At 44.4% G+C, this 15,135-nt stretch overlaps 1 protein-coding gene across 1 annotated transcript in view; it reads left to right on the top strand.

Annotated features, from left to right (window-relative positions):
• ZFYVE9 (zinc finger FYVE-type containing 9) overlaps positions 1 to 14,907 on the top strand; it is a 66,513-nt gene extending 51,606 nt beyond the window's left edge. Inside the window, exons 11-18 of the mRNA XM_066597596.1 lie at positions 4,032 to 4,114; positions 4,363 to 4,467; positions 6,619 to 6,769; positions 6,860 to 6,940; positions 8,508 to 8,670; positions 8,786 to 8,891; positions 13,447 to 13,623; positions 13,725 to 14,907. Of these exons, the coding sequence (XP_066453693.1) occupies positions 4,032 to 4,114; positions 4,363 to 4,467; positions 6,619 to 6,769; positions 6,860 to 6,940; positions 8,508 to 8,670; positions 8,786 to 8,891; positions 13,447 to 13,623; positions 13,725 to 13,886 (1,028 nt within the window). The 3' untranslated portion in view covers positions 13,887 to 14,907. The remainder of the gene's footprint in view (positions 1 to 4,031; positions 4,115 to 4,362; positions 4,468 to 6,618; positions 6,770 to 6,859; positions 6,941 to 8,507; positions 8,671 to 8,785; positions 8,892 to 13,446; positions 13,624 to 13,724) is intronic.
• The last annotated feature ends 228 nt before the right edge of the window (positions 14,908 to 15,135 follow it).

Here is a 15,135-nt window from a genome sequence, read left to right as displayed (position 1 = left end):
TGCATTTCCCTGTGCTGGGCTTTTGCGAGGTCCCATGTGCAGGGGAGTGGGGGGAGAGCTTTTACCTCTTTTGCTCTGTAAGGCATCACCTCGCTCCGTTCCTCCAGCTTATCTCCGCGGCTCCGGCGGCTCCTGCAGCTCAGTCTCTCTCACCTCCCGTCCTCCTTCTCCTGCACGAGCTGTGAAGTATGAGGTGAGATGCTGTGGTCCCGTTTTTGTTTTCCTCCTCGTTGCCATTCTTTAGCTAGGTCCTCCGGATGGTTGTGGGGTGTAGAATTCCTCTCTTTATGCACTTTTTGTAGCTTTTAACGGCCGTTTCTCCCAGAGCTCAGAGGATTGCGACTGCTCCGGTCTCCATCCAGGCCACGCCCCCATATAGTGCTACTTTTTAATAATTTATTTTACTTAAGTTTTTATCCTTTTTATTAGGCTGAAACGTCACTGAGGCAGAGGAATCAGAAGGAAGACTATATACCGTATTTTTCGCTTTATAAGACGCACTTTTTCCGCCTCCAAAGCAGGGGGAAAAGTTCCTGTGTCTTATAAAGCGAATGTGGCGAAAATTCGTTCCGATCGCCATTTTTAGCGCGGTCGCGAATTTAATGAGCGGACGCTATTTATTTGGCGCGATTGCGCGTTAAATTCGCGATCGCGTGAACAAATGTGCGATCAGTTAGATTTCTCTCCTCCTGTCAAAAAAAAAAAATCAGTACTCACTTCCCCCGGCGTTCTGCGGCGCTGCTGCAGGCTGTCACTCCCTCCTTGTCCCTGGCAGAGCATTGCTTTCTGGACGCAGGGTTTGAAATCCCCTCCTCCAGAAAGCTAATACTGTGATTCACTAACACACTCCGTCAGCCAATTACAGCCATGCAATGACCTCATTGAATGGCTGTGATTGGCTAACACACGTGCGCCTTCAGCCAATCACAGTATTAGCTTTCTGGAGGTGGGGATTTCAAGCCCTGCGTCCAGAAAGCAATGCTCTGCCGGGGACCAGGAGGGAGCGACAGCCTGCAGCAGCGCCGCAGAACGCCGGGGGAGGCGAGTACTGATTTTTTCCCCCTATTTTCCCGCTCTAAAACGGGGGTGCGTCTTATAGACCGGTGCGTCTTATAAGGCGAAAAATACGGTATGTCTTCACTCATTTGACCCCTTAAAACATAACGTTTAATATTCCCAATTCATAAAGTCGAAGGCTTCAAGACCAACCACAAAAATTAGTTTAATAGGCTAGTGATATATAATTAACCCACTATGTCCGTTTTACTAATGGATCCCACCAAAAGCTATCATTTATTACTTTTGGTATTGTAGGAGACTTCAACTGAAATCTATTAGATCAACCCAGAATAGTGTAATCTTTATTGACCATGTGACGAAACCAAGGGACCAAAACCATTGTTTCTCTAGAACCTTAATTTAGATATAACAACTAGACCATATGGTGAATTGGCATTAGATAAGAGAGCCGTGAGCCATGTACACGTTTTTGCACTGATTTGTGTTCCAACTAGAACCTCTTTATTGGGACGCAATCAATTCTTTATTGCGAAGTCCATTTATGATACACTAGCTGATATACCCGGCTTCGCCCGAGTTAATTTGGTACTGGTGTTTATCTGGTGTTCACACGGAAAATCTTATGAAGTCGTGGTTACTTTAGAGATACCGGAAAAACATATGTTCACCATGGTTCTTTGCGTTACTCAGGAAACACCACGTGGAGGTAACCATGCGACGTTTCCTCAGTGTATAGGCAGATAGGAGAGAGATTTATCTCAGACTGTATGTGAAAATGCCACCCTACAGAATGTCCACCTCTCACACACTGCTCATAACGCACAGATCAGATAGATTCCTCTCAGTAAATAGGCAGATAGGAGAGAGATTTATCTCAGACTGTATGTGATAATGCCACTACACAGAATGTCCACCTCTCACACACTGCTCATAACGCACAGATCAGATAGATTCCTCTCAGTATATAGGCAGATAGGAGAGAGATTTATCTCAGACTGTATGTGAAAATGCCACTACACAGAATGTCCACCTCTCACACACTGCTCATAACGCACAGATCAGATAGATTCCTCTCAGTATATAGGCAGATAGGAGAGAGATTTATCTCAGACTGTATGTGAAAATGCCACTACACAGAATGTCCACCTCTCACACACTGCTCATAACGCACAGATCAGATAGATTCCTCTCAGTATATAGGCAGATAGGAGAGAGATTTATCTCAGACTGTATGTGAAAATGCCACTACACAGAATGTCCACCTCTCACACACTGCTCATAACGCACAGATCAGATAGATTCCTCTCAGTATATAGGCAGATAGGAGAGAGATTTATCTCAGACTGTATGTGAAAATGCCACTACACAGAATGTCCACCTCTCACACACTGCTCATAACGCACAGATCAGATAGATTCCTCTCAGTATATAGGCAGATAGGAGAGAGATTTATCTCAGACTGTATGTGAAAATGCCACTACACAGAATGTCCACCTCTCACACTCTCCTCATTTTCACCCTGAAAGGTAACGCCCCTTTTTATTCAAATTTCCTACGCAGACTGAAGGTTGCAGTCCCTCGTTATACTTAAAGGCATACTCCATCCCAGCAGTCCACATCCACTTCCTTTTGTACTTTACAGCCTTTCAATACACACGACAGTCAGTTTTATTCCTGTCAGTAAATACTCATATTTCTAAATGCGTTTTGTTTTGCTGAGAAGATAACTGTCTCATATATTGCGTGGTACAGATATGTTATTAGTTACATAACATAGGAACGGTCATGCCAAATTTCAAGTTTGTGCAGTACAGATGTGTGTTATTAGTTACATCACATAATCAAGTTGCAACCCTTCAAATTTCCAATATTTAGTACGCAAAGAATGGTCATGGCGAATTTCACATATGTGCGGTAAAAATTTGTGTAATTATTTGTTGCATCGGGAAGTGAGAGAATTAGATTCCGTACGTAAAATTTGGACGCTAATTCTTTTGCGCTTAGAATTGAACAATCGAGTTGGGACCCATTAACTTCTCCTATTTATGACATAATGCCCGTGCCAGATTTCGCACTTGGAAGTTGGAGAATTAGTGGCGAGTCAGTCAGTGAGGGCTTTCGTCTTTATATAGATATAGGTCCGGGGATATCAAATAACCAAGACCCTTATCTGTCTCGTATCCCCAAACTAACTTTTGTTGTTTCTCTTAAAGCCTTCAATTTTATGAATTGTGAATATTAAAAGTTATGTTTTAAGGAGTCAAATCGGTGAAGGCGTTTATATCAGGCCGAGTTCACACAGGGCGTAAATCTAGCGGAATGACCGCATAGAAATACCGCGAGACTTCCTCAGCGGAAAGGCAGCTTCAGAAGTGGCCTGTCTGCCTGTATTCCACTGTGGCGACCTCTCCCTATAGAGAGGAGAGAGCCCGCAGTGGAAACATCGATACCATTCAACTGCCACGGCTTTGAACAGCATGTCCGTTTCAGCGCACGTGGCCACAATGGACTGTCCGCAGCGTGTGGACAGGATTTTAGCAAATCTCTTCCATTTTGCTGCTTAGATTGCCGGCGGAGTTTCTGTGCAGGAAGTCTACACGGTAATTCCGTGGCAATGCCGCCCTATGTGAACCCAGCCTTACGCCCAACGCACACGGACGTATGTGCACTGCGAGATCCGGAGCGGGCATTTGCCGGTACCCTGACCGCTTCACCAGTATTTCGGCCACAATCTGGAGGGTTGGTTGCTGCTGTGGGCTCCTGCATGCGGAATCCGACTCGCCCGTGGACATGAGGCCTAAATCAGGATACACACAATTCGCATCTACAATTGTGGCCTTTGGTTAGTGTTTCGACAGATTGGTACTGGAATGGTAGATATAGCGCCGTCTTTCACTGTGTAGTTCATAGAAGAAATCATTCCAATGTTTGTGCATGTTTAATTGCTAAATGTTTACCAATCCCAAAATATTAACGATCCTTAATTACTGCTTTATTTCTATTTACCTTAGTGTATCCCTGTCCGCTGTTCAGTGTCAGATTCAGGAAGCCGCTGTTTGGGGAGACGGGCCACACAATCATCAATGTCTTAGCTGTGAGTAACTTTACTGACGTGTCGAAGCGCATTTTGTTATTTTGTCCAAATGGAATTTATTGCTTTTTATACCTTTTTTTTCAGTCACCCTTTAGAATATTATTAATTCTCAGTTTTAAAATTAGGACGAATCAGGAAAAACAAAAAATAGATATAAATGTTATGTATTGACTAAAGAGACCAAAAACTCTATTTTCAATCCCTTTCTTCCTTTTTTTTCTCCCCTCATTGTTTTGTACCTATGTTAGGATTTTCGAAACTATCAGTACACCCTTCCGGTCGTCCAGGGCTTGGTAGTGGATATGGAAGTCAGAAAAACCAGCATCAAGATTCCCAGCAATCGTTACAATGAGGTGACCGTCGCTTTATTGTTATCGTTTAGCATGATTAAACTTTGTAGTTTCAGAATAATATACATTACTCTGGCGTGGCGATCCCGTCTGGCTTCAGGGACTCCTGGTGATAACCGTTTATCACTGCGATTTCCTGATGCCAGATCTGTGCTAACCATACAAAATGAATATTGCTACTTGCATCGGGTAGAGCAACTTCATGTAGCCGCCGGCTCTCCTTTCTGGCTCGTAGAGGACGCCCCCCCCCCTTCTCCTATCATGTTTTATATGCCCTAATAGCTCCATATAGAAAGACTCTTCTTCAAGCGATCCTGCGGTCCTGAAAAAACCAACACGACCAGATTGTTTCTCCGACTAGCTGATAGATACACTGCATTGGTAGCCACAACATGCTGCTCCGATTGGCCAGCACCATTCACAGTAAATCAGAGCAGCATGTAGCGTCTTAAGGTGGGTTTACATGGTACGAATGTCAGGCAAACGATGTAGTAGTGCTGGCTCGCTCACAGAGCGGCCAGCAGGAGGGCACGGAGGCTGCAGGAGATTTCTCTCGCTCCCCACCCCTCTCCATTGACATAACACAGTGGCCTTCAGTACTGAATGGCCGCTATTTACACTGAATGATCAGCTGATCGTCCATCATTTATGCCGCATAAACGTACTGAACGGCTCCTGTGTCATGTCAGTGGAGAGGGGTGGGGGAGCGAGAGGAGAAAAACCTCCTGCAGCCACCCCGCTGAGAGCTAACCATACCAACTCCCATGCAGCAGCAGCACGAAAGAGAGTGTGTGCAGGGACGAGTGTCAGGCATCATCCCGTCTAAAATGGCCTTTAGATTACTGATGCACAGGTAGCCAGTGGAGCGGTGTGGCCATCTTGGATTGTCTGGGATTGGAGGGTCACTTTTAAGGGAAAACCTTATAGAAGATTAGTAATTGCCTCACTAATATTTACATCTATTGCTCTTTAGGCTAGAGGTTTGAAATTAATGTGCACTCCTAAAATTGCAGCATCTTCTGTAATAAATAAATAGATTATATAATTCTAGTTAATTTATACTAAATCAATTATACTTAGGCCTAATGCACACAGGCGTATTTGTATCCACCTCCAGATTCCGCAGCAAATACGGCCCATAGACATGCTATATAAAATTGCTTTTCCATGTCCACAAGTGGAAATCAATTGCGATTTTGCTGTTGCGAGCGGAGGGAAAATCGCAACATGTTCTATTTCAGCGCGGACGTCTTCCATTGAAGTCAATGAAAGCCGTCCGATCCTCAGCTTTCACTGCGGGCGGGCCGTGGAATCTGTGTCATTGCCTAGCGACGGTGCGGAGTCATCTGTATGTGCACCAGACGGCACATCCGTATTACAGATAAAGAAAAATCTCACACACACACTTTGACTAATTAGTATAATATAAACGTGCCCTCAGGGATCGGTATCCTCCTCCGATATTCTTCTGACACTTCATACGTGTTATGCACTACCACTTCCATAGCAACTGCGGAAAATCGTAGTGAAGTATATTCATCGGTCTTTCTATTCTGATCTGCGGTAGCTGCCAGTCGGGCACCAGAGTTGGGCTGTGATAGAACTCCTCCATATGAGGGCACATATATAGCGGCAAGAATCCTATTCTGTTGGGGAAAACAAGGAAACATTTGGGAAATGTCTCCTTGCTTTGCCTCGATGTGATCCGATCTTACTCTTGGCACTAAATATCAAGTTTCCATACAGAGCTGTATTCTGGTTGTCTGAATGCAGCCATATCTATCTAGAGGGAGATGTATGAACTATCTCTCTGCAGCCCCGGCAGTCATCGGGTTGCTTGTGCAGATCGCAGCAAAGTCCCCGGTGCATGCACTTCGTGAACTTCAGGAGTTGCTGGGAGGACGTAAGACTGTGGAGGTGGATGATTTATAGTCTTCAGCTCCTGGACCGCAGCAAGAATACCAGAGCAATCAGAGCATGGTAGAGTCTAACTTACTGAAGGACTGTAGATGGGAAATTGTTGATGTGCTGGCCACTGTATAAAGCCAAATTGGTATTTTGCAATGACTCGTATGCCCTGTTTGGGATGAGGCATTTTATCGTCATGCAGTTTGCGGTGAGCATCATCTTTCTTTCTTGCTTCCTGATTATTAGATGATGAAAGCCATGAATAAATCTAACGAGCATGTCCTGGCTGGGGGCACATGCTTCAACCAGAAGGCCGATTCCCACTTGGTGTGCGTGCAGAACGACGACGGCAACTACCAAACACAAGCCATCAGTATTCATAAGCAGCCGCGCAAAGGTAACGACACGGACTATAGCTTTACAGGAAAGGGGGGCGTTCTGGACTGGAAGACGGCATTACTAATCATACGACTTTGCATTTCTGCAGTGACCGGTGCCAGTTTCTTTGTCTTCAGTGGAGCACTTAAACCGTCCTCTGGGTTCCTGGCAAAGTCTAGCATTGTGGAAGGTAAACGAGTGCATAGAAGTGAATATGAAAACAAAGTATATTGGTCAAAGTAGTTAATGAAGTCACTTATTGTCCTGACTTGTCTTGCAGCATGTATCTTGTGGATTGGAAAAAAAACTATTTTATATTTATGTGTACATATGTTTTTTTTAGAGATGAGCGAGTATACTCGCTAAAGGCAATTGCTCGAGCGAGCATTGCCTTTAGCGAGTATCTCCCCCGCTCGAGACTACAGGTGAGTAGCGGCACTCAGCAGGAGGGAGCGGGGGGGGGGGGATGGAAAGGGAGAAAGATCTCCCTCCCTTCCGCCCCGCTCTCCCCCGCAGCTGCTGGCACCCGAACCTGCAGTCTCGAGCGGGCAGGTACTCGCTAAGGGCAATGCTCGCTCGAGCAATTGCCTTTAGCGAGTATACTAGCTCATCTATAATGTTTGTATATATTTTATTGGAGTGGGGATAGAGGACAGGAAGATCAGCTGTGATCTATGGAGTAAATTGGGAAACAAGTGCTCAGTTTACCTGCAGCGGGCCACTATATCGGAAATGGTGCATTACAGAATTCCCATTAATGGACTGTTCATACTAGGTCCTCCGGAGAGCTGCTCTCCACTATAGCTAACAAATGAGGATCAGCCTCATCTCCCTTCTTTAGTTTTAGAATTTACCAGGGTTTTCGGAACAGGCAACCACTTAACGGGGTCTTCCCATCTGAGACTTTCAATGCATATTCCCATTATATGCCTTGGAAATCTGATAGATGTGCGTCTCACCTCTGAGACCCACAGCGATCTCTAGTTCTGGTGTCTCCATCCGGGCTGATTGTGGTGACTGGGACTTATGAAAATGGCCAACTGGGCTGCACGCTATGCTGTTTCTATGACTTCCATAGACATGAATGGGAATTAAAAGGGGTTGTGCTGAGTTATAAAGTTATCCCCGATTCACAGGATAGAGGATAACTTTATGAGTGCGGTGGTCCAACCTCTGAGACCCCCACTGATCTTGAGAATGGGGGATCCGAAGCTCCGCCTATGAATGAAGCAGCGGTCACTCATGTGCACCTTGGGTCCATTCATTTCAATGGGAGTGCTGGAAACTGCCAAGTACCAGCAAGCGCCTAGCAATCTCCAACGCTGTAATTGAAATAAATGGAGTCATGGTGTGCATACGCAACCACTGATTCATTCATGCAGGACCTTCTTACCTGCAGTTCTCAAGATCCCAGTCGTGGTCTGATCCCTACAATCATAAAGTTATCCACTTTCATGTGGATAGGGGATAACTTTATAACTTGGCACAATTCACTTCACAACCCACTTGGCTGTTTCTGTAAGTTCCAGCTTCACATTCAGCCAGGCTGGGGGCCAGAATTAGAGACTAATATGGGTTTCAGAGGTGACACCTGTGTGTATCAGACTTTCATAGTATATCCTGTCTCAGATGGGAACGCCCCTTTAACTCACTGCTATTCTTATGGCAATGGGTTTCATGCAGGACAAAAATGCAGTTTAAAGGGAACATCTCGGCAAAGTGAAGTGCATTGATACATCTGCTTTCTCTGTGTACAGATGGAGTGATGGTCCAGATCACAGCAGAGAGTATGGATGCCCTAAGACAAGCCTTGAGGGAGATGAAAGACTTCACAATCACGTGTGGGAAGGCGGACGCCGAGGAGACGCAGGAACATGTCTATGTACAATGGGTGGAAGATGACAAAAACTTCAACAAGGGGTAAAGAAACTTTTGGAGTGTGCAATACTCTGTTATATTGATGTAGACCTGTCCATTCTGTGATTCTCTGGTCATTTCTATGGCTTCTTGCATCCATACCGATGTCTTTTTACAGTGTTTCCAGCCCGATTGATGGCAAATCATTGGAGTCTGTAACCAGCGTCAAGATTTCGCATGGCTCCGAATACAAAGCCAATGGCAAAATCATTCGTTGGACTGAGGTATGGCTTGTATCCTATTTCATGGGGCTTGCAATTAATTAGCTGATACAGGTGCAAGATTTGTTACAAAATAGCGGATACAGTGAAGTGTTTATTTACTGACAGCAAGCAGAGATCTTCAAAACAATTCACTGTACAATCATTAAAGTGTAACTAAACTGCTGACATTCCATAGCTATTTATTTGAACTTTTCATCATTGGGGATCCAGATGCTGAGACCCCCACCGATCAGTAAAACAAAGGGACAGAAGTGCTCATCGGAGTTCTGTGCTTGTTCAGCTCTTTTCGTCCCTGCTCAGAGCGATGTATGGGGCTTATTAGAAAGTCTGAGTCCATATACTTACTGCTGGACAATCAGAGATTAAGTGTAGCGCTCAGCTGAGCACTTCTGCCCCTTCGTTCTATTGATCAGTGGGGGTTTCAGCACCTAGACCCCACCGATCAAAAGTTATGACATGTCAGAAGTTTTTAAAGAAATTTAAAGTTTAGCTACATTTTAACCTTTTCATGTATTCTGACTTAAATAAGCGTTAGATGTCCATGAGCTCAGTATGGAGTGGGCTTGGGAGTTGAGCCCACTCCATACACAATGGGTGTTTGCTGTCTTTAATAGCTGACACCCGTGGGCAGTCGGAGATGACTCTAATTGCGGCTTTTAACCATGTAGATTCCACCATCAATTCTGGTGGTGGCATTTAAATGGCCTGACCGAAGGAGGGGCTACCTCTGTCACCTGAACGGCTCCCCTGCAATGACATTGTGAAGTGCCTTTCTGGTGTCATGGTAGCTTGGGGCTTTGCAAGGGGACCTAGAGCTGCCTTGTATTTCTGCCTATTACAGGGAACCTCTCACGTCTTATAAGCACCATAACTTCGTTTGCAGTGCTTATAGGATAGGTCCTGCTCAGTCTAAGGGTGTAATTTTTATCTTTACCAGGCTTCCTGCGCTGTCACCCTGGAAAATTCGGGGCTTCATCTGTCGGTGGGACTCTTTTTATTCAGTCTGTGCGCAGGCATTCCACTGTTCTCTATGGGAGTGCGCAGGCGTGGACATAATGAAAAGAGTCACGTTGATAAGAGTACAGACCTTCCCGGGTGGCAGCACAGAAACGGGGAGCCCAGTAAGTATAAAGATTACACCCCCCAATACTGCGCAGGGTCTATCCTATAGGCACCATAACTTTGTTTATAGTACATATAGGAGGTGATTGCTTTCTTTTAAGCTGTGACAGGGCTGAATAGAGTGCCTGCAGAAATAAAATATGCTGCAATGGGGCCCTGGCTTCACTAGACACCAAAAAGGCGTTTGACTCTCTGGAGGGGCACTTTTTGGAAGCCTGCCTCCATTGATTTGGATTTGGCCCACAGTTGGATTAATCTCATCTACAAATCTCCAAATGCCAATGTCCAAGTAAACTGTATCCCTTCTGAAACTTTCTCTCCCCTGAGGGGGACCAGGCAGGGATGCCCATTGTCTCCTGCTTTGTTTTCACTGGCTATCGAAGAGACACCCCCACTGGCAAGGTGGGTGTGGGGGAGGCGAGAGAGTGTTGTCCTGCAGAGCCCCATCATAGGTTCATATATAACCAGACGCAAGCTACTAGTAGTGTCTAAATTCTAATACTTGGGCATAACAATGGTGTGTGATCACGAACATGCCCTAGCTAAAACTACCGACCCACTGCAGGATCTAATCAAAACCAAACTCAAACTTTGGTTTAAACCGCCCCTCTCTGTGGCGGGGAGCATACATCTTATTAAAATGGTGATTCAGCCCAAATGCTTGTATATTATGCAGCACGCACCAGTCAAAATCCCAGTGAGATTCCTCCAATTTATAAATTCCACACTTACTACTTTCATATGGGGCTCGCCCCATGCAAAGGTGAAATTAACCACGTGGCAAAGACCTAAGAACCAGACAGGTATGTCCCTCCCAGATCTCAAACTTTATTACTTAGCGGGACAGCTGAGGAATCTAAAGCCCCATTTACACGCAAAGATGATCGCTCAAAATTCGTTCAAAAGATATGGAGAATGACAGTTTGAGCGATCATTTTGCATAAGCTGCTAATGGGCATTAATTCCCATTAGTAGCTTATTACCTTCAAATGAGTCCCCAGAGCTGTATGCAGAGAACAGCAGGTGGTTTGTTTTCTGCAGACAGTTCCTTTGTTCTGCCGCGGGGCTGGCTGCTGAATACAATGTAATCGGTGCTCCCCGTGGAGAAAACAGCTTGCGGTCCCTGCAATCACGTCTCCGACTAAAGGATGGATTTTATGCTCGCCTAAAAATCATCGTTCACTTGAAAAGTGAAAGATGTTAGTATTTACACACAACGATTATCGCTCAAACAATGGCTTTTGAGCAAATTTGGAGCGATAATTGTTGCGTGTAAATGGGGCTTATGACCGTGGTTTCTGAATGAAGAACTTCCCATTACAGATCACTTCCTAGCTGAAATGGTAAATGAGAAACTTGGTGAGCTTCCTGAAGGGCCAGAATGCACTCAAGGTTAAGGGCATACTTCCATTATATAGGTTGGCCTTATCGGTTTGGCATTTGACTAAATCTATGCAAAGTTTTAAAGATGTCAAAACAGATGTCGTTATGGAATAACCCTATGCTCCCCGCCATGGGTTCGGCACCAGAACCCCAATGCTGGGTAGGCTTGGGGGGTGATATATATAGGACCAATATGTTCATCTCCTATACTCCGCTATGGGATGAGCTGCAAAATCCCACCTGCAACTATTTAGATACTTTCAACTGCCACATGCTGCCAATGCCCAGTTTCCTGCTGCTGCATTCCAAATCTCTAAATACCCCGCCCTACGAATCTTCAAATTCCAAGGCCCTAAAGGATTGATCTCTGCATTATATACGTGCCTGCTGTCGGCCATAATTCATTATACCCCACGGACAGTTCAAGATAAATGGCAGGGTCTTATCCCAGAAATAATGTCGGAAGACTGGCAGAATATACTGGAGTCCCATCTTTGGGTATCCCCAACAGTAAATAATAGATTAACACAATTATATATAATACATCAGCCATACGACTACAGAGGATGGGCAGAACTCAGACATCGGAATGTCATAGATGTCATCGTATGAATGCTGACCTCTGGTATGTGTTATGGGATTGCTCACATATCAGGGATTTCGGGAGGGAATTTGTATTGGAGCTTTTGCCCTCCCTATACACAATTACTCTGGATCCCAAAATAGCAATATTTGGCTTAACCCCTTCAGTGGCAGGTTTATTATTACTATGTCAGCGCAGCAAGCCCCGGAGATTTTCCTGAAGTAATTCGAAATGGCAAACATGTACAGTAGCACAATAACTGTGTGTCCTGGCCAGCATTTCAGCACTGGAGCTGTCCACGGAAATCTTCCGTGGTTTAACTGCATGGTCAGTGCAGCAAGCCCCAGGGATGTATATCAGCTCTGCTAAACCTCAAAAGGTTTGTGGTCTTTGGGTAGATAGCTGTACTACCATACGTTAGAACTAATACAAATACACTAATACCAAAGGCAAAGAATTAAAAAAAAAAAAAAAAAAAAGTGTAAGATTACTAAAGGTTTTTTTTTAAAAGTTTTTTTTTAAACTGCTCCGAAAAATAAGCAATAAAAGCTTTTACCCAATTTCCATTTTAACATGAAAAAATTGAGACAAAAAAAGCTATCACTGTGTTTCTTAAAGGCTAATATATTAAAATAATGCATTATTTATCCTGCGCAGTGAACAACATCAGGAAAAAATAAAAAATACGCAACACTAGAATTTCACTTTTTTGTCACCACATCTCCAGGAAAAAAAAAAATGTAATAAGTGATCAAGAAGTCATAAATACCTCAAATGGTACCAATAGGAACTACAAGTTGGTGCGCTGCTTGAAAATCTGACATGGTCATGCCCTCCCATACAAGTCTATGGGGAAGCACACATCTCAATCTAAAAATGGTCAGAATTCCGTGTGCCGCGGAAACCAGGGATTGGGTGAGTGTAAAAAAAATTCATCACCCGCCTCCCTGTCACCTTCTCTAACAGCGCCATAAGTTAGTTTATGGGGTTGTAGGGAGTTTGCAGGTTCCTTTTAAACTACAATCTACATACATTTGGTATTGCTGTTTCTGTACTGACCCACTGCCACTTTTACTACTGTTAACCCCCCCCCCCCCCCCCAAAAAAAGAAAAATGTTGCAGTTGCATTTTTGAAATTGACCTCATCTCGCTTAGAAATTTTTATAGGTTTGTTCCTGCAGTATATTTTACATTAGGTGGTACCTAATTACAACTTTGTTCTGAAGAAAATGGCTAAATGATGGAAACACAAAGTTATTTTTTTTTGTGTGTTAAACAGAGGGGTTAAAAATGGAAAACGAAAAATTCTTGATTTTTGTTTTTTTTGGAAGGGTTCAACTTTCTTTAAAATCCCCAAACCCCCTTTCGAACTGCCCATTGCTCACAGTTGCACTAGAAGTTGTCTATATGGCTTAATCTCATGTAAATGTCGTAATACGATTGATTCACAACTTTAACGTCTCGCAGGTATTTTTTCTGGACACGGAGGAACAACAGAGCGGCCTTAGTGATCCCGCTGACCACAGTAGACTGACTGAAAACGTGGCCAAAGCTTTCTGTCTTGCACTTTGTCCACATCTCAAGCTACTAAAAGAAGATGGGATGACTAGGCTGGGATTGCGGGTCACTCTGGACTCGGATCAGGTGAGACTTTACATTGAAGTCATACACCACTGCGGATCCTATGATAATAGGGGTAATAATATGCAACAACCCTCGGATTTGTGTGTTGTTTTTTTTTTCAGGTTGGATACCAAGCAGGAAGTAACGGGCAACCTCTGCCTCCTCGCTACACCCATGACTTGGACAGTGCCTTGGTGCCAGTGATACATGGGGGCACATGCCAGATAAATGAGGGCCCAGTAACCATGGAACTCATTTTTTATATCTTGGAAAACATCTCCTAGGGATGACCTAAGCGTGTCCTAAACAAAAAGAAAAAAAACTGCCGCTGGCTGAACCATTTGCACTTTAATCACAGAAGATTCATGTTTCCTTTTTTTTGCTAACACTAATACTAGGTCAGGGTGCGAACGGCGGACACGAGAATGCTTTAAACCTTCTATGCATAGCAATGGAGAGTGTCGCGTTGCAAAGGGGGGCGCGCTCGGTTACATAGAAATCTGCCCGTCCCGGAGATTGAAAGAATCGGGGGATGAGGCGGAGAGAAAAAAAAAAAAAGAGATGGAGAAAAGACCCTTCTGAAGTGCAACACAAAGAATATCCTATATACAATCAGGAATCTCACTCTGACCTCATTTTAAACCATCGCTGCAAACTCTTCTGCTCGCGTTCTAGATCACTGTTTCATTCTTTCCAAGTTTACACTGTTACAGACCAGCCTGAGCCTCCTCACCTGTTTTCGGTTTGTATCCTTATGTACAATGCATGGCAAGGAGACTGAGATCCACAGCCTGTAGTGTTGATATCACCTCCCAGTGCATGAAACCAGTTGCTGATCGCTGCGCTGGTTCTTATTTGCAAGGGCAGCAATATTATTTTATACTATTCAGGAGCGCACAAAGTCTTTTTGTTCTACTTTTTTTCCTTTTTGTCCACATTGACCACCTCATGGATTAAGCTTCAGAACTACGTGGAGAACAGAAGACGACTGTGTCCGTACGAGAGGCAAGCAGACCTGAGACAATGCGTTTAGAACAATTTTGATTTCCAACCTCCATCCCCTCCCCCAACCTTGCATCTCCACTGGTGGACGGTAATGAGGTTACGTTTACATTACATGTTTGTCTTCAAGACCACATACTGCACTCTACGCTTTCCGGCATCGCAATCCTATTGGAAACTACTCGAGTATTTCTGCCCGCGTGGTGACCAGGCGGGATTTTGGTTTGACACTATCCTAGAGTACAATACTGTTACAATGTGGCCGTTGTTTAATACACCAAATAAACTGCTTTAATTTATTTACACGCTATCCAGCTTCTGCAGCGGGAGCTCGGGTCACCCTCCTCGCCCCGCTCAGCCGTGATCTTACTCATATTTATTCACCGCGTTCGTCTCATGGTATTCTGTCTGGCATTTCATAATGATTTCGCTGTCTTGTTAGTCCTTTAACACTCTCGTGTCTTTATGGGTTTTTGCCATGAACTGGAAGCAAGATTCCGGCGCCTAATTAAAGGGGGGCAGTCGGCTGCT

The sequence above is a fragment of the Eleutherodactylus coqui genome, chromosome 3, assembly GCF_035609145.1.
Source record: "Eleutherodactylus coqui strain aEleCoq1 chromosome 3, aEleCoq1.hap1, whole genome shotgun sequence".
In the NCBI taxonomy this organism is placed as follows: Eukaryota; Metazoa; Chordata; class Amphibia; order Anura; family Eleutherodactylidae; genus Eleutherodactylus; species Eleutherodactylus coqui.
The sequence above is the reverse complement of the archived record's forward strand: the minus strand, read 5'-3'. Positions and strand labels throughout refer to the sequence as shown.